General features: G+C 40.8%; 1 protein-coding gene across 2 annotated transcripts in view; it reads right to left on the bottom strand.

Annotated features, from left to right (window-relative positions):
* The window catches only part of ZNF704 (zinc finger protein 704), a 91130-nt gene that overhangs the window by 64524 nt on the left and 2155 nt on the right, over positions 1 to 24451 (bottom strand). For both annotated transcript variants that reach the window (XM_071803988.1, XM_065829928.2), the window contains exon 2: positions 6151 to 6398. In XM_071803988.1, the coding sequence (XP_071660089.1) occupies positions 6151 to 6398 (248 nt within the window). The remainder of the gene's footprint in view (positions 1 to 6150; positions 6399 to 24451) is intronic.

The raw sequence follows: 24451 nt of genomic DNA, 5'->3' as shown, positions 1-24451 counted from the left end.
ATCAAAGGCATTTAGAGCAGCATCAGGAAATACATAGTTTTTTACTTCAAAATATGCTAACAATTGCTCTTTGGATAAGCATCTTCTTCCTATTAACAGTCAGACCCTAGAAGGCCCCACACCATGATGAGCAGTTTACCATCAATATTAAGCATAATCAAGCTCTAATGACTGCTTGGGTGAAATCCAATCAAGCTGCACACAAATTGAACTAAAGAAGTCTAGCAAAACAAAGCAACAATTTACTACTTCAGTAATTAGCCGATGTGGATATTTGGAGAAGCTGCTTTTAAATGCACAGTATTGGCAACTACCAACATTTTTACAGAAGCCCTGAAATACAGGAATGACTGTGGGAACATTCTCATTACATGAAAAACAATCGTTTTCAAAGTTTCAAACTATCACGGATACATCGAAAATGAAACTTAAGGAATGGGAGCACTCAACCTCTAAGATAGTGGAAAAATTTGGAGAAAACCTCACACCTCAATGAAAAGCCTTTGGATTGGAAGGGAAGCTAGAGAGCAAAGCAGCTCACAGAGCTACAGTCAGTGTGAAGCACAGCCTGGCTTCTTGGCCTTTTGGTTTCATCCAGTTTGACTGAAAAGCCTCAGTAGCCAACAGTTTATGTCTTCTGAAGTTGTCCCATCAATCTTTGCTGACAAAACTGTGAGAGATACAGGAAAGAAGCTCCCTCAAAAAGAACTGAGAAACATTCTAAAACAGATGGAGGAGAATAACAAAAGACAACCTCTGGATAAACAGGAAAGCACAATTTGATTGTCAGGTTCTTCCCTCTGCAAGCAGATTGGGAAGCCCTCCTAGTGAGGATATCATGGTTAAGCAGATACTGCTTTTGATCTTGGAGGCTCCTGAAGAGTTTTGGCTGTTTCAGTTTCCACTGAAATGCACAGTGCACAATCAATCATGCCTAACAGGCCTTACGGATCAACACCATAACTCATAATCAGAAGGCTGCCCAGGGCTACGTTCCTGGAGAGATTAGGCAAGAAAATCATCTAATGATGAAAATGCAGCACTGCCTATACTGTTTATTTATAATGACGGTCAGAAAACATAGCTGCGATTCATTTTGCCCCAGTTTTCTATAGCTATTCTAGAAGGACCTAAGGAGGCAATGGGGGAAAGAATTCCTAGAGACATTTAATTTACTTTATTTCAATTATTTAACATATTCTTCCACTAAATTATAAACTTATTAGTAGATAAAGTATAGGCATATGAATAAAACTTTTTTTTTTTTAAACATAAAAGAAACAGAAGATAGCAAAATCCAGTAACTTGTTGTCATGGCAAATGTCACTGCTTAATAGCAGTGAACCAGAAGAGCACAGGAACTGGATGGTTTTATTGCACAACAGCTATTTTCACACTATAGAAGTGCTTAAGCAGCTGAGGCTTAGCTTTGGCTTGTCCTTTAAGGGCACAAACTTGATGTAGAAAAAATTAGGCAGTTAGAAAGTTTATATTTCTTTCCTTTTTTTCAGAGAAGACAGGGTACAGGAGGACTGGGGAAAAGAGAACAATGTGGCAAGGGGATAATACAAATTTTCAAAGTATTTTGAGGTCATCTAGCAAAAGGTTAACAAAAGCAAAACTATTCAAGCACTCCCACCCATCAGAGGGGTAAGAGTGATGTCTGCCTAGTTCCTTCTTTAATTCTCTTAAGCTTTTGGATGTTTCCAGTTACTTCTTTCTGGGACAGCAGAAAGGACACCACTTCTAACAATAATCCATATACATTTTGAAGAGTTTCCAGTTATAGCTGGTCAATACACTTCTGCTTAGAGAGACCTTTAACCCCACCAACACTTCCAGATATTTATTCTCACATTCTACTGAAAAAAAAAAAAAAAAGAAACTTCATCCCTTCATCTCCATCACCCATCTGTCCATCCTCATCCTCCAAGGTGTAGCTGCCCAGAAGACTGGTAGACCTGTGCTTGCTTCTGCCCACAAGACAACACATTTAGTCCCTCAGGGACACCACTCTCTTTTTAGAAAATGACCTTTCACTACTCAGATCTTAGGGATCTGGGTTGTGCTTGATCACTCACGTTTAACTGGAAGTCAATCTAAAGCGTATTCTGCTCTGCTGTACAGATAACATCTCAATTCTCAGAGATAATTGCAGTTTATAGTTGAGAGGTCAGACGCCTTTCTCCAAGACAGCAGTCCTTTATGCACCAAAACTACCAATAATTTTAAACTTTGAAGGGAAAGGAAGTTAAATTTCCTTGTTATATTAAATAATTCGTCTACTCAAACCGAACAGTTTCATTTATGCTCATCTGAGTTTCAGAAGTAGGAAAGCTATTTAACTCATATAAATTTTGTTCAAAATGACCAAATGAAGAAATCTGAGAAGGGGAAAGATGTTGTTAACCTCTCATTTCATTTTTGCATTCCAAAACACAGAAATCAGTAAGAAAAAGTCATAGTCTCCTATTTTACTCCAAAAGACACTTTCAGTACATCACACAACAGAAAAAGTCTGTAGTATTTTTCCAAAATGAAGCAGCAAATGTAAACAATGAACTGTAAAATTTAGTTTGATTTCAATATTAGAATTCTCCTGTATGCAATAATGTACTTATTTCAGGTCTGTTACACTTAGCCTGATACTATTACTTTTAGTAGCTGCCCTATGAAACACCTTGAACATGCCAGGACTTTGACGGTTAAGACACCTCCCTTGTACACCTGAGACCTCAGTTCAGGTCCTGACTCCAAATACCACAACAAAAGAACCTGATGCCACACTCCAGCCAAGTGTGTAACTGTTGGACTGTTAATTAGATCCAATTAGCTAAACAGTTATGCACTTGCCTGGAATGTGGAAGGTGTTGGATCAGGTTCTTTTGTTGTTAATTCTTTAGATATACTCATTCTTTCCAGATTTCTTTAACAAACAAAGTGCCCACAATTTTCATTTTTTCCCCAGTTTCCTACCACGCAGGTCAGACACCCGCCAACCTGCCCTGCTCCCCAGCTCCATCCTCTGTAATTTCAGTGCACCAGAGCATCAACCACCTGAAACACCAGAGACTCAGTTAAGATGTTTTCACATGTCTAAAATTTCAGAGTCCATAGCAATAATGACAACCCTGTGTCTGAATGCCTCAGAAGCAACAACTATTATGCAGGTGTTTTCTGAACTGTTAGTTATTTTAGATACAGTGCCTTACAAACATTTTCGTTCTTATTCTTGAGAACCTTAAAACCAGATAAGATGGGATGGGCTTTGTTTTATTTTGTGGTCAAAGTGAAGCATACTTGTCCATGTTACCAGCTCTTTTCCAGAGCTCTCATATGCCCTTGTTAATCAGGATTCTGTAGAATTATAAACTTCTGTCTCAAAATCACTTACATATTCTCCTGGGTTTAGTGGGATACTGCAAAATTTAATATTACCCTTTGGCTTTTGAAGTAAAGCGGGTAACCTTCTCAGCTCCACTAAGGTTTTAAAACAAAATAAATAGCAAACTTCATTTCCATACAATTTTTCTACTTCAAAACAATAGCTGGAAGTTTTTTGTATAGAGACTGTACTTAGCAATAAGTAACTGAAGACCATATTAAACTCCTTATTTCTCCCACACTTTTGTAAACATCATCTGATTAATTCAAGATGACCTTACACAACTACATGTAAAAATAATCTGTGAAGGCAATCAGCAAGCTGCCAAGGCGGATGGATGTTCTCATCAGAGGAGAGGACAGCTGACCCAGCAAGTCCTGCCAGGAGCAGAACAGAGGAGGAATTCACCTCTGGGGAACACACAATTCCATCAGCACATCCTTAACAGAAGACTGGAAGTGTCTTAGGAAGAGGCAGGAGAACGTCAAAAGCCTGGACTCTCACTTCTCAGAGAATATGACTTAAGAGATCAAACTGTGCTGAAGAGGAAGAGAGACTGGGCATTAATCTCATTACAACAACAAATATTTAGTAACATCTCCAAGCAAACATTTTAATGCTCTTCCTGTCCCCTACAGATAAATGGCCCAATAAATCACCTCAGATCAAAAGGGAAACTTAAACTTGTCCTTAGAACTTAGCAATAGTGACCAAGATGTTTATCATACTATCAAATTTGGACTCTAGGTTTGTTTTGTACTTCATTCTCTAATTCTGCTAACGCAGCAGCTCAACCTGCATGTCTGAAAACATGCAACAACCTAATACAATAATTTTTCTGTTCACTACAAAGCACAGGAACAATAAGCAATTTTAGAAGACACTTTGCAAATAAATCCATTGCTTATCATTTTAAGTATCTTGTGCTCACAACTGGTGTTAGAATTAGTCTTTATAAAGCATTAAAGATGTTTATTCATTCTCCTTTCAATCTGGGTGAAAAAATACCCCTCCCTCCAAGGAAGGATGATCTTGCAGTTACAGAAAAGTGGAGCTCAATGCCTTCTTGAGGTGACTTATTGCATGAAGCCACACAAAAGTGCACTTAAATCCTACACCTTAGGAGACTGAATCGTAAAATTGAAATGCTAATGTATGGTTTGAGCAGGGGGAAGTTGGTCTAGATTACTTCCTAAGGTCCCTGCTGCCCTGACTTACCTGATGATCCTATTTGCTTTGAGACACATAAGCATGAATGAGCAGGGCACTCTCCAGGGCTGATTACTGGTGAAAATTGCAAACAAGTATCCTAACATTTTCAAGCTTTAAATGCATCGCTTTTTACCAGATATATGTGGGGGAAAAAAATCCTGTTAAAATGCTTGTGAACTCTGCAGTTTTTACAAGTGTCATCTGTGAGAACCAGAGGAAAACAATGGTCATCCTGTTCTGAACGATGTAGCAGAACCTGCTAGTTTATGTTGTTTTTCAGAAGGCAAACAAACAAAAAAAACCCAAGAAAATATCCCATTTGACTACATATTTGAGAGTGGCACTGTAAACTCTGAAGGCATTTCAGTGAATATTATGTGCAATTGAACTTATCAGGCAAGTTAGGAAAAAAAATCTTTGCAGACAGACTGATGCCAACATGTAACACGAAATAGCAAGCAACAAAAAGAAAAAAAACAGCTCTTATCATCCTGCAATGTCAGTTTTTTACCATTGATATAAGTGAGTCTGTTTAGCATTACTGGATATGTTTCTTCCGTACTTCAGCATTCCTACAGGAATCACTCCCTTTCTCTCCCAAAGCAGTGAAGTCCTTCCACAAAGTTCAAGGTTCTAGACACTGTATTTTTTACTCCCGTCTCTTTAAATCACTAGCCAGTATGAAATTCCCAGTTCCTCCTTCTCTTACTATTATTCCACTTAAATATCACGAAGGAAAATAGACAAATAAACCTTGAATGTCTTTCTGTGTCACGTCTCAGATTAAAGAACAACTACTTTTCTCAGAATAACATGCCATAGTTTATAATTAAAAGTGTGACTGCCCAGATGTCAATGCTGAAGACACAAATATTTATGTGCATTCATAACAGATCCTAAAGGAATAAAAAAATAAAAAGTAATATCAAAATCCCCAAATCTTCATTTTGTACAAATTTTATTTTCCTGCATTGGCCTTTCCTCACTAGTTTTTTTTCTATTAATTCATTTCATAGAATACATTATGGCCCAGCTGTATACCTATACAGAGATATAATGGAACATAAGATATTACATCCTCACTACGCAGCTTAAGCCATTGCACACTCCCAAGAGTATAAAAAGGCTGCAGGTATGACAGTAAAAAAAATTAATAACAAAAAAATTGCTTGCAGGTAAGATGATTCTATGTCTAATTTAGAAAATTACTTCTCAGGGTGAAGCTGGGTCAACAATTTATTCCTGTTAAGACACATCCTCTTCTGGAAGTAACTCAGTTGCAACACATTATAAAAGCAAAAACATTGCAAAAGCAAAATACAAAGTCCTACACTGCACATGGTCCCAGTTTCTGCTACTAGTGTTTTCAGTTTTCTAGCAGATCTCTCAAGTAGTGGAGTTGTGATCGACTTTGGACTGCTTAGACACAAATACTAGTCTCATCAGTTCATTGTACTGCTTACCAAACTGGCCTCTAACATGCCATTTAAAAAAAAAGAAAAAAAGGCTTAAAACGAAACACACACAACAAAACAACACACAACTCTCCTTACCTTGCTGGAGGCACATCAATATTTGAAGAAACAACCTTGCGCTTCTGTTCCAGAAGGCAAACAGAACGAGTGTTTTCCTTTTCATACTCATGAGCTCTGTTAGGTTTTTTGGTCTCTGCTGGTTTTGAGTCTTCCTCCTTTGCGGTGAACAGGAGAAACTGTTGCTCTGGCAGTTTTTGACTGATGTCACTTTTTACATCCTCCTGTTGGAATGCAGTGAAGGTCATTTCGCGCTTGATGCTGGTTGCCTGTAAAATTAAAAGCAATCATTAAATTTTCGTCTAATGCTCCTAAAACGTAGGGGGAGAAAAACCCAACACCCATAGGCATTTACTTCTAATTAGCTCTTTGAATTAGAGAATACCATTTCTTTGCCCTTCATAAATTCTGAAACCACCATTAATTTCTCAATAGAGTTGAAGACTATCCAGGAAAATAAGCAATTCTTGTCCATTTGATAAAGCAATCAGTTACCTCTTAATGCTAAATCAAAAAAGTATTTGAACTGAAATATTAGAAATCACTGTATATACAACATATATTTAATGTATACATATCTATGTTGCATAACTATGCAAACGACATCCTAGCAGCCCTCCTCCTAAAATTCCAGGAAAAAAGGCAGAATTTATCCAGATAAAAAGCAACCAAGAAGTTACAGCTGTTAAAGTGGCTGTCAGAAGCACTTTATTTGTAAATGATGGTTTCCCCAAGAGCAGAAAAACAATTTGCTACAATCCAGCTCAGCTGCCAGAAGGCAAAGGGGAGCAGGGGACACCAGCAGGGTCCCCATGAGGAGCCTGGCCAGCCCCAGCACTTCACAGATCTTCAGGTCCGCTGCCTCCCATGAACAAAGACTTCTCGAGCAAATAGGTGTCTTAACAAACACGCTACCTCTCTAGAATGCAATGTGTTGGTGTTTATAAAGTAAACTTGCAGGGTTGCAGTGATGAACACTGAAAGCCAACAGAACCAAGCCACTGTGTCTTCCCAGCAAGTAAAACAAAGCCCAGGATCCCAATTTTCCTCTGAAGTACCATTCCCTGGTCAGCCAGGCTTCCTCAGCTTCACAGGGCTGACCTATGTCATAGGCCCTCACCAGCCTCTACCCTTGCCATACATCAGCTGAGCTCTTCCAGCCCCCAGCTTTCTCACATGCATGGAAACACATGTGCAAGAGACAAAGCCTATCAGAAGCATCTGTTAACAGAGTTGTTTCTCGATATCTGTGCTTTTAATACCAGGAGTCTGAACTGCTAACTTGCCAGAAGTCCAGGAGATGCCCCAGGGCAGCAACCTCTCCACCCAGCCCACACAGCCAATCCAAATGCATCCCAACCAAATGACTGCTTGTCCCACAGAATCACAGAATGGTTGGGGTTGGAAGGGACCTCTGGAGATCATCTAGTCCAAACCACCTCTGAAAGCAGGTTCACCTGGAGTAGATTGCACAGGAATGTGTCCAGGCAGGTCTCGAATGTTTCTGAAGAAGGAGACTCCACAACCTCTCTGGGCAGCCTGTTCCAGTGCTCTGGCATTCTCAAAGTAAAGAAGTTTCTCCTCATCTTCAGATGGAACCTCCTGCGTTTCAGTCTGCACCCATTGCCCCTCATCCTATCACTGGGCACCACTGAAAGGAGTCTGGTCCCATCCTCTTGACACCCACTCTTCAGATATTTATAAACACAATTCCATGCCACATGCACATCCTTGGAGAAATCCAGACAGCTTCTAGGACTTGCAAACTGGATTTTTAGATACTTGTAACTTATTGCTGATCTTTACAATGGAGAAATTCCAGGCTGTGTCACCCTCAGATAGTAACAGCAGCAAGAAGCTGAAACTCCGATGTGAACTCTTCCAGCTTATGCCTCCTCCTTTTCATTGTCCAAAAAAGTTAATGGGTGTGTTTATGCATAAAAATAAATAAAAACATATTCCTCTCCCTACAAATCTCCCTATTTATAGCTTTCAAACCTTGACAGGTATAAAAATGCTGCAAACTATTTTAAGAGTTCAACAGGAAAGAGAATCTTGCCAAGGTAATTTGTTTGTTGTTTTTTTTTTCTGTAAAGTATATGTCATCGCTAAGGCACAAATACTTAGGACCAATGATTTAATTGTCTCATTCTAGTGTTTCCACAGAAGGGCTTTTAGAAGTTGCTTCAAGAACAAAACTATAATTGTTACTTTATGAATGTAAATGGTAGGAAGAATTAGTCATTTTACACTTCTTCACACACAAACAGATGACACATTACCAAGAAAATCTGCATGGAAGACAAAACAGTCAGCATGTGATCACACAGAATTAGGAGAAAAACATATGAACAATATAAATTTAATTCTGATTTAATGATTATTTTTTCAAAAAACTTAGATTCAGAATAAGCCCTTTTCTGAGGGTCTGAGGATCTTAACAGATGCTGAGCTGCCTTCAGTTCTCATCAAAATTGACTTAGAAGTGATGCACTAAAGCAAAAAAAGAAAAAAAAAAGCCCCAAACCAGCCAAGCTCCAATATCCAGATCCTAAAAATCGTATAATGCCAAAAGAAGGTACGTATAAGACTTGAATTCCATCCCCTCCATTGCCATATGGTCTTCCATGACCACATATCTTCTCCTCCATCCCCAGGATTTACACTTTTATCTGGTGCAGAGGACAGAGCTGCATGGGGCGAGAGCAGCTATACCCGCTGTGCGCAGTAGGGTGCTGGCGCACAGTTATTAGGGTGCTGGTACGCACACGTACAAGGCAGGACCCAGCTGTTTCTTCCTCCTTCTGTACAACTCTTAGCAGAGAAAGCACCGAGAGCATGGGAGAGGAGCAGAACTCCCTCCTTCTGTACTCTCCAATGCCAGACTGAACATGGTAATCATAGGGATGATTTTGACTTTTTTTTTTAACTCACTAAATCCATTACTTTACCAAAGGGGGGAAAAAAAATTCTCAAGTTATGGAACTGTAATACTTTACTCAGTTTCAGCAAACATATTGTGCCATACATTATTAAATGTTCTTTACAAACCTAAATAGCGATGACGAAGGTTGCAGACTCAGACTACAGCTGTGCAAATAAAGCCCACAAACATAAAGAGCATAATACTTGTAATGTGATACCAGATAACCTATTCATATGTATCAAAATTAACTCACATCCAGTTCAAATATATTCAAATAACAGCTTGGTTTTCATATGTCACTGTGCCATAATTAATAGCTGGCCCCAAGCAAGCGTATGGAAGTGAGGAATGACAAATACCACAGAAGCAAGCGCTCAGGTTGCAGAGCTGCTGCCAAGCAGTTCAGGTCCTTTGGCTATATCACAAGAAACAGCCATACTCAATGCTTGTACTAACTTTCTTTTTCTCCCTCACTTTCAACATATGCTTGGGAACATTAACCTCTTTCTAAATCTTTTCTACTTTAAAAGGAGGATATCATGTGAGAAAGACAAGTTTCCCTCGGTGGCCACTCTCCTATAGCTTTCTCCTGCTCCACGGGCAGCTTTTCTATTTTAATGCATCCATGCTTACAGGAGCCATTTCCACTTGAGACACCTGCCCTACCTGGAAGGGTAACGAGGTCTTTTGCTGGAAATCCAACCAGCTGCACAAGCAGCCTTTGATGAGGGGAGTGACAAGGGCCACAGCCACTGGACTGATCAGGTTTCTCCCTTTGTGGCAATAACCACCACCACCACCCTTCTGCTTTCAAGCTCTGCTTCTCCATCACTCACAGTTCAGAGATACCATGGACGAATGCCAATATATCTTTCCAGATAAGTTAACTGTTCTGTCACACCTTATCACTAACTTCCCCCCTCCACCCCCTCATCCCGATCCTTTATATTCTTTTAACCACTTTAGGGCTTGTGAGTGTCCTCTAGAGTCCATCATGTTTCAGAATAAATTTCTTGGAAGGTCTAGTTCAAGCAGACACAGCCTGTCTCGCAGACAGTCAGCTGTTAACACCGTAACATCGATTTATTTCAGCTTACTTCCAACACTTCACATTTTTCTCTCCTTAGTTGTTCTCAAACTCCACGATTATGTTGTTCCCTAATGGCATTGCTTTTCTTGTCATCACACCTCCTTATTTGCCACCTTATTGCTCCCGGTATCAACTGCTGATAAAAACTTACAGAGTTTTTTCCATACGCCTGATTAATTATTGCTCGTACAAGCCATTTTATAATAAGCTAATTGTTTTTCTCTGCAATTCATTGCATATTTTCACCCTTAAGCCATTAGCAACCTTCATCTTACTTTCAACCAAGTCCTTTGCAACCTGGCCTCAGGCAACCAACATCGCTTGGAGGTTCAGTCACAGACACAGGAGTTATAAAGGATCTACAGATTTTAAAAACCAGCTTTGTTTCTGTCTGCAATTACCTTCACCTGCCTTTGGCAACTTTCCTCCCATCACCATTGTGCAAAGGAAAGTTCTCACATGCTGCTGCTTGGAACCAACAGCTCAGTATTACCTGCACTGTCCTCTCTGGAGCTCACATTTGGGGTCGAATCTGGCTTTACTCCTTCCACTGCTTCTCAGCAAGCATTGGCCTTCCCACTCACTCCCCTCTGAGTTTTCAACACCTAGTAGCAGGACCATTTCCACAAACTTCTTCAAAGGCAAGAGCTGGGTCACAGAGTGGTCTTCCCTTGCTCATTCTGAAATAGTCACTGACCGAGCACAGCAGCACTGTCCTGTGCCAGCCCTGCTCCAGCAGACGCAGACAGGTGCTGCTTCAGCCAGGACTCTGACAATCTTCCTGCAAAAACTGAAAGTCATTGCTTGCTTTTAATAAAGCAGAAACTTAATTAAACAAAACCAGGAGCAATGTAGTTTATGTTTTGAAGTTGTCAAGACAATGGTATATATTTAGGCTGAAGGTTTTACTTTTAACTTAAAGTTTTGGGTTGATTCATTATTTAAATCAAGAAGTTTAATATTCCACGTGACAGCTAAATGATTACCACAGTTACTATTTTCAGCACTAAATTAATAATTTTTAATTGCAAAAGCCATCTTAACCTGCCTAAAGAAACTGGTATTGATGGTATCTTGTCATAATCAAGTTGCCAGTTCTGAACTCCACACACCTCAATCAAGTCCATGCATTGCAATGAAGTCCTATCCAAATTAAAGCACACTCAACATTGCCAAAAATTTTGAGGATTTAGAAAATTTTTTCTTCATTCTTTACAGACTATGTGAAGACTGCAATTTTTCAATAGTTTAAACCTTAACTTATCTGCAGTTGATTTCTGTTACGCCCAGAAGTACATCCTGATAAGAAGCTCACATTGCAAACTTCAGTATTCTCTAATTTCAGTTAAATTTCAGCTTGTGTTTAGCCGTAAACAGCAAAAAAAATATTGATCAAACAGACAGCTCAGTATTGAACTGCCCAGTCAAACGATCAGCAAACATTAGAACAAGTAGACCTATCACATTTATATGCAAATACAGAGCCTTACATTTGACAGACTATATATGTCACCTCTTGAGTACAACCTGACTGGGCTTTAGCACCATCCCTTGCTTCTTGGGCACTGCTGCTTAAAAACTGAAGTTATTTATTTTCAACTAGTTCACTAGCACTTAGCAGGCATTAAGATGTCTCTGCTTCCTATACAATGGAAAGTATTAAATGCCCAAGAATATTAGCATAATTTACTTGTATGTGACCCAAATGTATAGAATTATGCCTTCAAATGTTAAAACTGACTCCCACCTGCATTCTCTCAAATTTATTTTATTTTTTGTGCAGCACCTGTGGATCCAGGTGGGCACACCAGAAGCACAGACCTCATTTTTAACAGGCTTTGGAATGGTCTCCACAGACAGATGGCAACAACTGTTGAAAGAACTGCCACGCCACACACCATGCCTAATTCACTGCCAGTTTTATGAACAACTCGGGGGCTGAGGCACCGATGAGGAGCTGGGCAGGGGCACTGGGTGTGATGGAAGCACACCAGCAGAGGGCAGCTGCCCAGCATTGAACATCGCTCGGTTTACAACAACAATAAAAAAGATGATTGGCTCTTCTCAGTAACAACTAATGATAAGACAAGGGGCAATGGGTATAGACTGGAACACAGGAGGTTCCATTTAAATTTGAGAAGAAACTTCTTCACGGTGAGCGTGACAGAGCACTGGAACAGGCTGCCCAGGGGGGTTGTGGAGTCTCCTACTCTGGAGACATTCAAAACCTGCCTGGACACATTCCTGTGTAACCTCATCTAGGTGTTCCTGCTCCAGTGGGTAGATAGGACTAGATGATCTCTCGAGGCCCCTTCCAATCCCTAACATTCTGTGATTCTGTGATTGCTCACCCCAGCAGGACCATCTCCAACCCTGGGACTCGATGCAGTGTCCTCAACGAAGCTATGGCAATTTACGCCAGCTGAAGAAGATCTGGCCATGTGTGTGATCACGTCTGCCTGCCAAGGAGAAGCCCAGCAAACAGGGGTTGGTTGTATCAGGCTGCCAGGCGGCAGGATGGCAGCCAGAGCCCAGCCAGCTCCCCTCATCTGCCCAGGGGATGCCACCTAACTCCAGATTCTCCCCATGTGTCTGCTGGGAGTCTGGAAGGACTGAGATGTCTGAGAAAATCTCCTCTATGTGCAGTCTGATTGCCAGAGGCCTGCGTAAGCTAAATAATCTTGCAACTACGGCCTATTCGGTGCCATTGTGTTTTGTTCATACAGATAAAAGAGCTTGTTTTCAACAACAATAAAAAAGTACCTTTAAAAAACATTAAAAATATTTTATGACAGTGGAGGGAAGTATCTGTACAGAAATTGACTGTATCCAAAACTCCCTATAAAAAAAAAAAAGCTCCCGGGAATATGCTTTTGGAAACTAGCTGTTAAAAAAACCCACCTTATCTTAATCCTGATGCCATTGCCTTGTTTCCATTTTTGTACAAACTTCCTTTTCCCCCTCAAATTGTAAAGTTATACTTCCTTTACTTGAGCTACAGGCCACCATAATTGGACTCAACCCCAGTGTCAGTTCATTCCAAAAACAACAGGATCCCCACAGGCCACAGTGGTTGCTTTCCAGGCTGGGGGAAGAAGGGGTGAGGGGGAGGCCGGAACATGCTAATTAAAAAACACATACAAAAAACCCCACCCCAACAGCAGTCACCCAACACACTGCTCCAATTCTGGATAAATTTGAATTGTCAATACGTAAATAATTTTAACTGTGAGTCCTAGGCCTAAGTACAATATTAACCCGATATGGTTGTTCAGTAAGACACAGTTCTGGATGAGGATTTTTTATTTCCATCGGATTTACTGTGTAATCAGTTTAACTTTGATTAAACACCAATAGCTACAAAATGGTTTAGCAACAGCCGATCTAGTCTATAACTGTTGGTTTTTTAATAAACAATGTCTCCATTCTAACTTTGTGACCATCTTTTTCTATTTTCTGAAATAGATGTAAGCATGCTAAGTGTTAGGCACTGCCAATAAAGCTCCCATCTGGTAAGAAAACAAAAGTCACAGGATTGTTTTTTAAACAAGGCTTTAGCAACATTTTTGATCCATGCAGCTCAATGGGGAAAATAAAAGTAGGAATCAATATATTTTAGCCTAACCTATTAATAGAAAACAATAATGAAATGTATATATTTAACATGATCCACATTTTAAAAGTTCAGCTGAAACAAGAGCTCCATAATGGCAAGACTCTTTTCAGATCAGCCTGAACAGCTAGGCTGTGTTCTAGGGACAAGGATAACCCACTTTCCTGAACAAGAAAGAAATTAGGAGTAAAGTTCACAGCAAAAATACAACAAACAGCAAGGAGAAACACTGAACTTATTACCAAAATAACAGCATAAAAGTAAAAGATATTTAAATTTAATTCCCCAAAGGACAGATGTTTTGGTTTATTCTCACTGCTTCGTACAGTATTTCCAGTTCCTGTAACAGAGCTTCTATGTAAAAAGGCTCTAAGCTTTGCCATTCCAAAACAGCATCCTCACCAGAACGAAAGAATCCATTGAATTTCCAGTTCACCAGAAATCTCTATTCATACTGGAATACAAAGAGATAAGACAAATTCTTGCAATGATGCTTGGAAATAACCTGCCCTGAATTTCAATGTATTATTGCATTTTCAAGTATACTTTGCATTTAATTACTTGCTTCACCAGCGGTTGCTCATTACACATAAGCCATGTCAATCTAATCACTCTAACCATTTGTAAACTGCTGCTCTCTAATAATACAGAAGATAATGCATTTTAAGGTTGCTCTAAGTGTTCTTTACAATATATAGCAATGTAGTATTCATATTCAGCCAGGTTAGGACAAAGTCCCTATCTTCACCAATTGACTGAATATACAAAACTGTTCAGAATATTTATTTTCCAGATATTAAAATACAAACCTAAACATTTATGTTGCCTGCATTCACAGTATGGTGTTAGGCAGCAAGAACTGGAGTCAGCAAGAAGTTTCTACCCTTTCATTATCACATGTATGACATTGTTTATCTGGCTAAATATAACCCATCTGTAAAAAAAGCGTACACCCTAGCACAGGCCTAAGGTGGTTCTGAACTATACAGCATCCATGCAGATGAATGACAGAAACTTTCACTCCCATATTTGAAACTCAGTACCCATCCAGGTACCTGTTGTAACCTAAACAGAAAAATGACCAATTTGTGACATCTGAAATTCTGCACTAACTGGTACAAGGACCACAGATGTTATTAAAACTGGTTTCTAAGATTACAGAGGGAGACAACAAGGAACACTGGGACTCCATGGCCTTTGCCATACACCTTTTTCAGGTCTAAACAAAAATGATTCAGAGATATTTGAGCCTTTTTTTCTCTATCACATGAACAAAGGAATGAAGATGTAAAAGCATGGAAGCTCCCTTTCCCATCTCATACACAACCCCAGTAAGTTCCGTACAGAAAAGGACATGACACGTCTTCTAAGGTAATCAGACGTCAATCACTAACAGTTACCAAATATTAACACTAATTATTGAACACATACACTGTCAAAGTTTGGTTGCAACATTTAAGTCTCAAATAAATAACCCATGCCCTGTATTTTGGATGCTGTGCACAGAAGTGGATGACTTACCATCACCGCTCTGCAAATCCCACTAGCCCAGAAACACATTGCCTCTAAACATCTGAAAATTAAGAAGCTAACTTGGAAAGCCTTAAACGGAAGGCAAGCAGAATATTTGCAAAGAACGGGTTCAGTTTTCATTAGCATTCCCGTTGCTGCATTTCAAGCTTTGTGAACACCCAGTACCTTGGTACTGCACCAGGCTAAAAAGGGCTTGGCTGGCCAGGAATGGGCAGCCCTAACTGCTCTCCCAATTACTGGTTTCACTAACGGTGAGGTTAAAATGAACTAAACCAATTATCACCTTTTCTGGCAGCATGGTGCAGGTGGGAAGGGAGCCCGCCAGGCAGGAGGGTCCTCTCGCCTCTGCTGTGGCAAAAGCGGTGCCCAGTGCTGGCACGGCGAGCTGAGGGCAGGCACAGGACAGGAGAGGGACTAGAAACGTGTGCCTTGGGCTGGGCAAGGAGCACTGAGGGACACAAGAGGAGGACACACCTGGGTCTTCCTGGTCACCTCTGGGAAAGTTTAAAAAAAACCCTGGAACTGGAGATAAAAACAAATGTGCTAATGCAGGGTAGCAGGGAAGTTCAAACTAACATTTTTGTTCTTATTTATATAAGGTTATTGGTTGTAATTACAAGCTGTAATAAGTGAGCATCATCATATCAGGTGTTATTACTGCACTGGCTGAAGCTCAGAAACCTCACATCAGAGTATTTTCTACAGTATGCCTATGAACATCTATTTCCTCTGAAATGGCAATTTTCCCAACTGTAAGTGATGCAAAGAAAGTCTTACAAGATACTGGAATAGTATATCTTGATTTTGCTGCCCCTAATTTTGATTCTGTCTACATTAGGAAGTTGTACACAACAGTTCAGGATTTAAGGAGTTTCATACAGCCTTGTGTATGGACTGTCTTATGGACAGAAATATCAGTCTGGCCTGTATTTCCCAAATTTCATGTGCAAATAAAATATACTCAATTTCAACTATTTCAAGACCATTGCTGAAGATGTATGAAGCTCAGCTCGTTTGTCTTTTCATTTGCTGATGGGTTTGGGATCAGTAAGGATGGAAGTGGTTCAAAGCAGAAGTGAGAAATATCATCATTTCTATCATCTCTTTCAGGATCAAGCAAGCAGAGCTCCCAAAAACCAGAATACACAAGAGGCAGTGGGGGACTCCCCACACTTAGTAGATTTTGGAAATGCTGCCTTACTGCTCCTCAGTAAGAAAAGCTTGTTCAGTTCATCTGCATTTGAAAGCCCTCCTGCTCTGTCTGGATAGAAATACAGAGCAGAGTATGCCTACTGAAAATAAAAAACAGATTTGCTTTATTTTCAAGATCTCTTGCAAATAAGGTACAGAGAGCTGTCAGATTTCTAAGGTCAGAATCAATTGTCTGACTTTGGATGTAGACAGCCAAGATGAGACAATGCAGATCTTAGATCAGTTTAAAGGGTATGGAAATATAATCCGTTTACTTTAGCATCCTGGGAATAAAGAGACTTCACTTTGTTTTGTTTAAATTACGGGACTTAATTGAAATTAAACCAAGGCAGTTCGCAGATGTTTCCAACTGCTTTAACTTCTGAATGAAACAGGCACTGCAAATGAAAGTTTCAAGGGCCAGTGCTGATCCCTGAAGCTGAAAGCCTGGAGGAGATATTTATTACTAGGTCATAATTAAGCACACATTCTTATCTTCTCTAACTGATCTCAAGTCTGGAAGCAGAAAGCCTGGTCCTTCAGAGGAGATGAAAAAGCAAGGAGTGTTTCCCCCAGTAAAGAGATTCTCCCAAAGCTATGTTAGGCTCCAAACATTTACCAGTTTTCCTGTTCAGAGTGGGAAGGGTGCCAAAAAATGAGTTTATTTTTGGGTCTGATTACACAGAGAAGTAGTATCACAGAGTTTCATCTCATTATCCCTGGAAGCAATGAAATAACAGTAGTAGAAACCTGTGAAGGCCAAACGTGACCTTCTTTTCCTCAGCCACTCTAGAAACCAGCCCACTTGCAAACTAGAGGGATACAACGGTGTCTCAAGGGAGAAGAGCCTTCACAAAGAACCTGAAAAACAACCAAGCCCAAGGTCAAGCGCAGCCCAACCAGTCAAATGGATGCTGTCCTCAAAAGGAGAAAGGCTTGCTCCCTTTCTCACCTTCCTTTTCTTCCCTATGCATGTCTTAGCTGTGATATCCCATCATTTCCCCTGCACTACTGAGATGTTTGACAAGCAGCTCAACTTCTTGAAGTTACACAGCCTACAGCCTCTCTGTTGCACATGTTTCCCACAGTAGCCCACAGAAACACACAATGTATTCTGGCAAAAGCCCAAGGTAGCCAGTGCATGGCTGGCAGCTGGAGAAAGAAAGAAAGACGGACAGGGAAACGCTTAACCCTTTTTGAAACATTAAGTCATCCCACCATGGCTCCACAAAGGCGGTCTCATTTTGCCCAGTGCCCGGGCACAAAGCACGCTGTGCTGTGCTGCTCCAGCAGCGGGACCAACTCACGTGGAAATAGAAATACCTGCAAGAAAAACCACTTGCCTCTGGCCCTGAGAAAGTAAGGACAACTGTTGAGAATGGTGGTGGCCACTCATGTTGAAGCAAAATATCATTGTAAATCCCTGGCAACCACCATTTCACCCGTGTTCATTTTTCTGCTGTTTCCATATAGCTTTGTAAGCCAGGTGAGGACCGCTTCCCATAGCCTTATGAACCACGACCTACAGAGGAACCACCACTAACCTAGACTGTAAAAGCAGCAAGAGCTGCATTGCAGTATTCTCTTTAGAAGTATCTTACAGTGAAAAAACAGATTTTTTTTTCCTTTGGCAGTACTTACATTTGTCACAATTACATTAAAAAGGAGAGACTTGTCGAGAAATATGAAGTCAAAAGCATTTTTTCATTCAAAGATAGCTCTTTTGAGCCACTTCAAAGGGATATGCATATATACCTAAAAGATCGGGTTGGCTCAAATGTTTCGCTCACCAGCTTTAAAAGGTCCGGTTTATAGAAGATGATCATAAAATTTGTTCTGTATGTCAGTATGATGCAGGCATTAGCCACTTTATCTGCTGAAGTAGAAAAAGAAAACTTAAGTAACCATCCAGTCTTATGACTGCTTGTCATAATTGCATTGCCTATCTCAAGTTCAAGTAACCTTTTACCCACTATGTCAAAAAGAAGACATTAAAGATAGGAAAATGATGAGCTATATAATTGTACCCTTCAGTATCTAATCATTGAGGCATTTTACATTCTCTCTGATTCTGTGTCCAGTGTATAGTGTCCTACAGTATGAAGCAATACTTACACATTACTACAATCATTGTGAAAAAGTTTTGCGACACTAATGGACTCATACTTGTGGTTACGTAATTAGGTTGAAATCCCAAATCTGCCTAAATTAGCATTCCTTTTTTTTTTTTCCCCCATCAACTCCAGTTGGCTCAGGATTTTCTGGAAGTTTGATTCTATATCTTTTGCAATAACAAGATTTAAAAGATCTGTATTTTTATCCAAAGTTCAAGCAACAGAAGTTGTTCAGTTTCCTGCCTTCATTAGTTTTGTTGTCAAACAACAAATACCACCCACACATGTACTTTTTAATACAATGAGACAAATGTCACTGCAATCATCATTCGCGATTGGGAACTTTGGCACAGTGTCAGAGCAGTGAAAGTGATCCCACCACAAACTGTTCAGCAGCGATGGTAACATTCAATTCCTACACACTGCTCAGCAACATGCTACCGTGAAAAATGTCAACACAAGTCCATGAAATCGAAGCTGATCACCATAGGAGCTAGTGCATGCTCTTTTTATTCACTTTACATTTTCTGTTCAATTTTTGCAAATAAACAAAAACACTAAAAAGCATTTCTCTCTTCGCCTACCATCCTGCAATCTTTAGGTTGGCCTCAAGCAACAGGAATGGTCAAGCTGCTCACTGTTTTTAGAAATAAGCAATTCAATAAATCACTTAAAACTAATGGGCACTCTCATTCTGAGGGGGAAATAGAAGTATCATTGCTCCACCCACAGCAGTACTTACAGATCAGACACCAGCCAGGACCAGCACATTCCCTCGTGCCCAAGCAGCAAAACTCGCATCTCTGAGACAGCCAAGTGGCACGGTCTGAAGCACAAATTTACCCCACAATATGCTAAGGTCTTTTTTTGTGATCTCATATCACTGAAATTTCTAACCTAGCAGCTGAGAAAACACAGAGTAGGACTAGAGGGTTCAAAGGTGACCTACAGGACCATTAGGCATCTCCGTAGCCTTGGGTCAGAAGCAAGGTTGGAACAGTACAGGGACAGGAAAGGCACAGATGGTCCATGCATCCACAGCTGTCATAGGGCACATTACAAATGTTAATTACCAGACCACGAAAAGCACTTTCTTAATACTTACTTTTCAGATACAAAAAAACCCACCACTTCTATCTTAAAGAAGGAAGACCCACAGAACTACAGGCTGGTCAGATTCACCTTGATCCCCAGGAAGGTGACATATCAGCTAATCCTGGAAACCATTTCCAGGCATATGAAGGACAAGAAAATTACCAGAAGTTGTCAGCATTGCTTCACCAAGGGCAAGTCATGCTTGACGAGCCTGATGAACTTTCAGGACAAAATGAGTGGCCTGGTAGATGAGGGGAGAGCAGTGGATATCCTCTATCTAGACCTCAGGAAGACTTGCAACACCATCTCCCCTAACATCCTCACAGACAAACTGCTGATACACAGGCTGGATGAACAGTGAGTGAGGTGGACTGAAACCTGGCTGAGTGGCTGGGCCCAAGGGCTGTTGATCAGTGGCACAAAGCCTGTCTGGAGGCCAGTAAATGGTGGTGTACCCCTGAGGTCACTACTGGATCCAGTCCTGTTCAACATCTTTATTAATGATATGGATTACATGACAGAGTGCAGCCTCGGCAAGTTTTCAGACGACACAAAACTGGGAGGAGTGGCTGATATGCTAGAGAGTTGTGCTGCCATCCAGAGGAACCTCAACAGGCAGAAATGAGGTAACAAGAACCTCATTAAGTTCACCAAGTACAAAACCCTCCACCTGTGGAGGGACAAGCCCAGGCACCAGTACATGCTGTGGGCCACCTAGTTGGAAAACAGCTTTGTAGAAAAGCCCTGGGGGTGCTGGTGGACACTAAGTTGAACATGAGCCAGCAATGTGCCCTTGCAGCAAAGGCAACAAGTGTCCTGGGCTGCATTAGACAAAGTATTACCAGCAGGTGGAGGGAGGTGATCCTGCTGCTCTGCTCAGCATTGGTGAGGACACACCTGGAGCGCTGGGTCCAGTTCTGGGATCCCCAGTACCAGAGAGACATGGACATACTGCAGGAAGCCCAGCAAAGGACTATGGCAATGGTGAGGAAAGGCTGAGAGAGCTGAGACTGTTTACCCTGTAAAAGAGAAGGCTCAGGGGGATCTTATCAGTGTCTATAAATACCTGAAGGGAAGGTCCAAAGAAGAAACAACCAGGCTCTTTCCAATGGTGCCCAGTGACAGGACCAGAGGCAATGGGCACAACCTGAAGCACAGGAGATTCCCTCTGAATGTCAGGAAACACTTTTTCACTGTGAGGGTGACTGAGCACTGACTGGCACAGGCTGCCCAGACAGGTTGTGGATTCTCCATCCTTGGAGATTGTAAAAAGTCATGTGGTCATGGTCCTGGGCAACCAGCTCCAGGTGTCCCTGCTTGAATAGAAGGGTTGGACAAGATGACCTCCAGAGGTCCCTTCCCACCTCAACCACTCTGTGATTCTGTGATAAAGACTGAGCAGTACATCTCTACTGGTACACACTGCATACCTCGAGGCAGCCAACCAATCCTCCTCAGTTGAACTCAGGCTACACTGAAAACAGTCTAGCAAATAAGGATCAAAACTGCTAATGGCTCTGCTCTACCTCTTCATTCTCACTTAGTTACAGTTTTCTAATACAATTCCTTTTAAGGGCAAAGTGGTTATGCTTGGTCTGTGTCCAACAAACAACAAAAAAGTTATATCAGATATCCTCAGAAATTACTCCCATTCATTCTTTATTATGGGAGAGTGGAGAAGAAAAACATATTACAATCTGACCACCCTCAGCTCTGCCTCCACTAATCTATACTGTATAAAATCCCTTTTTTTTTTTAATAAGGAAGAACAAGATCCCAAGTCTTGTCCAGTTTCCACACCAACTTCACAGCCAGGTTTTCACTCAAGGACTAGAACAAACTGAATGAAATTTGAAATATAAAAATTACTAAATTTCATCAATTTACAAAAATACGGCTAAACTGCCTCCCTGATCCCGTCCTTTAGTTGCTCTCCAAAGTCCATCAGCATCCATTTGTTACCTCTTGTGTTACTCTTCAACTTCACAGAAGAGGGTAGCACAGGGTTACACTACACAGCCTAGACTAAAAGGATCCGGCTCCAAGACCAGAACATGAGTCCTAGTGTTATAATGACTAGTAGTATTTATAAAAATTCCTTTATCATTATTAACCTGAGAGGGAACATTTCAGTTTACTCTTCAGTTAGTACGCAAGTTTCTAACATGCCTTTGAGATCTCTCCACCACTAAGTGAATCTGGTATTTGAAATGTGCATTTTGCAAATTGCCTGTTAAAATATAATTGCATGCACATATGAAAGCTAAATTAAATAGCACACTGCTAAACAAGCAAAAAATAAGCTTGTTTTGCCCAAGATGAACCTATAATCCACTCATACAGTAAAGATGTAACTTTGATTCAAATTATGACATTGAATTCATACCTGGCTTCAGAAAGAACACAGAGAAAAGGCTCCAAGGAGCAAAAAGATAATTCAACCCAGCCAAACAATGCACACAAATAACAGGCAACTGAGTTCTTTCAGACAAACTCTGAAACTTAAACAAACCAACCACCACAACAACAAAACACCACAAACACAACCAAACACAACTCAAAATCAACCTAAAAAACCCCATCATGTCCAAGAGCGTACCTATTACTGGATTAACTCTACCAACATCTGCCATCCCTGCTTCAAAATCTTTAGCACAAACTTGCAAGTGCTCTGTACTTTGTACTTGGTGCAAATTCCACTTCACAAGGTGGGCAAAACTGAACTGAATGGGCATGAAGCTGAAACCTTGCTTATGTAGCTTGGGCTTTCATGCTCCTCCAGAGTTGCAGCACAGCTCTCAGGGTAATAGTTTTCAGACTTTTCTTCTGCTCATTTCCCATGATTGTGGGAGCTGCGTATTTGCAGAAACAAATTCATTTGCAGGAAATGCATCCTTCTGAACTACCAAGAAGCGCTAGCACACAAGCCATTACCTGGAATAGCTAATTTCACGAGTGTTTATGGTAAAGGGCAGAGACCACAGTAACATAATGCTTGAGGACCAAGAGCTGTCCCCACAGTCAGATGGGTTAGAAACGTCCTGTGTCCATACTCTGAGTCTGGGGAGGAGAAACTGGGCTGGAGATTATGTGGTAGCTAAACCGGGCTAAACAGAAGAAAACACTTATCCATTTACTATTTATAAAAGTAGAGAAAACATTGCACCATGTTGGGAAGTTATCACAAGCCCATGTTCATTACCAGCCCAAATCCTTGGTCACATCGCTGTCATGGTTTACAGGCAAATTAGCGTAGCTGTGGGGCTCACCCTGGGGCTTGCTTGTAAGTACCAGATAAACTCTGCAATACAGATGGACCCTACTTCATAACCTTCTCTCCATATCACCAAAAAGAGCAGTTTTCATAGACAGAATTAACCTCAGCACAGTACTCACATGGCTGCTTATGGTATCTGAACCAAGCTCCATACAAAAGATGAAATAAACAGAACTGTAAATTAATCCACACTTCAAGACAAAGTACTGGTAATTAGGCTATTCTTCATCTAATTTCAAATGGCTGGACATCTAGATGCAGCCAAAACAGCAACTACAGGTTATACAGAAAGAGTTTCACATGCAAAATTAGTCTGTATAATCAGCACCTGGGTGTTATTTGTTTTCCTATATAGATGAATTAACTAGTTCTGACAAAAAAAGAAATCCCAGCACTTCTCAACAAGGCTTTACAGGCTCTCAAAGTCTCTCTCATTATCCTGCCATTACTCACCAGCTACACAGCACACTCATGCCTCTCCCAGCCTCGTGTTAGAACAGCAGGGGGTAAGAGAGAGCAACAAGTGTGTCCTCCACTTGGACATCTATGTGGCTGCAGCAATACAAAGAAGCAATTTTTGTATCTTCCCCACGACCAACAGTCCCTCTCACTCTCTTTTTTTGTCGCATCTGTTCCCTCCTTCCAAGACTTAAGAAACTGGAGAAATAAGATTTTAGAAAATACTTCTGTCTCGCTACCCCCATGCTGAAAAGTGAGGATCAAAACCAGACCACCAGTGGTCCAACCACACAGTGGACTTCTTTCTGGTGGAGACAACATGGCCATGAGACCTGATGGTGCAGGTAGCTTTTTCATCTCACTAATGGACCGAACTCTCAGGCACTTTTTGAAAACACTAATTCCGTTGCAGACCCTATGATGCATTCATCTGTGTGTCACAGCCACTCCATGGGAATAATTTTATGAAGAGCACACAAAACCTCCAGTTTTAAAATGCCATTCCACCCAAGGGCCAGACATCAAGCGTACCTGTGCATTATCCGTATCTATATTACACACCAAAACATCGCATCCTGCTTTTTAATTGCATTATCTGAATAGCGTATACTGCCAAACCAGCACCTGGACCACTTTGCTTTCAAGTCTGATTAAATGCTGGAGCTCTTCAGGACGTCTCTTATTCTGAAGGGTACTAGACACTGGCAACAATTTATGACTCCCTTTGCTCCCAAATGCCAGCTCAGAAGGGCAGGTCTGGGAGTCAAACTCTGCTGACTCCATGCCAGTTCTTTGTTTGGCAGCAATCCCATTTGGCAAACCACAGCCAGCCCGTGCCAGCCCTATTACCCTCCTGCAGCACTGCGGTTAGTCCTCCGCATTTGTCTCATGGCCACTTTTCTCATGTTTAATCTGTTGCCTTGGAAGAATCCTTATATTAAGCTTTATGTACTCCTACACTAACAATCACTAAAGCAAGTAATTTTTTTATGTTAAATTATAGCACTTTTCTTAGTTTCTAGTA

Source organism: Patagioenas fasciata, chromosome 2 (genome assembly GCF_037038585.1).
Source record: "Patagioenas fasciata isolate bPatFas1 chromosome 2, bPatFas1.hap1, whole genome shotgun sequence".
Lineage (NCBI taxonomy): Eukaryota > Metazoa > Chordata > Aves > Columbiformes > Columbidae > Patagioenas > Patagioenas fasciata.
Note: the sequence above shows the minus strand (reverse complement) of the source record. Positions and strands in the feature narration are given on the sequence as shown.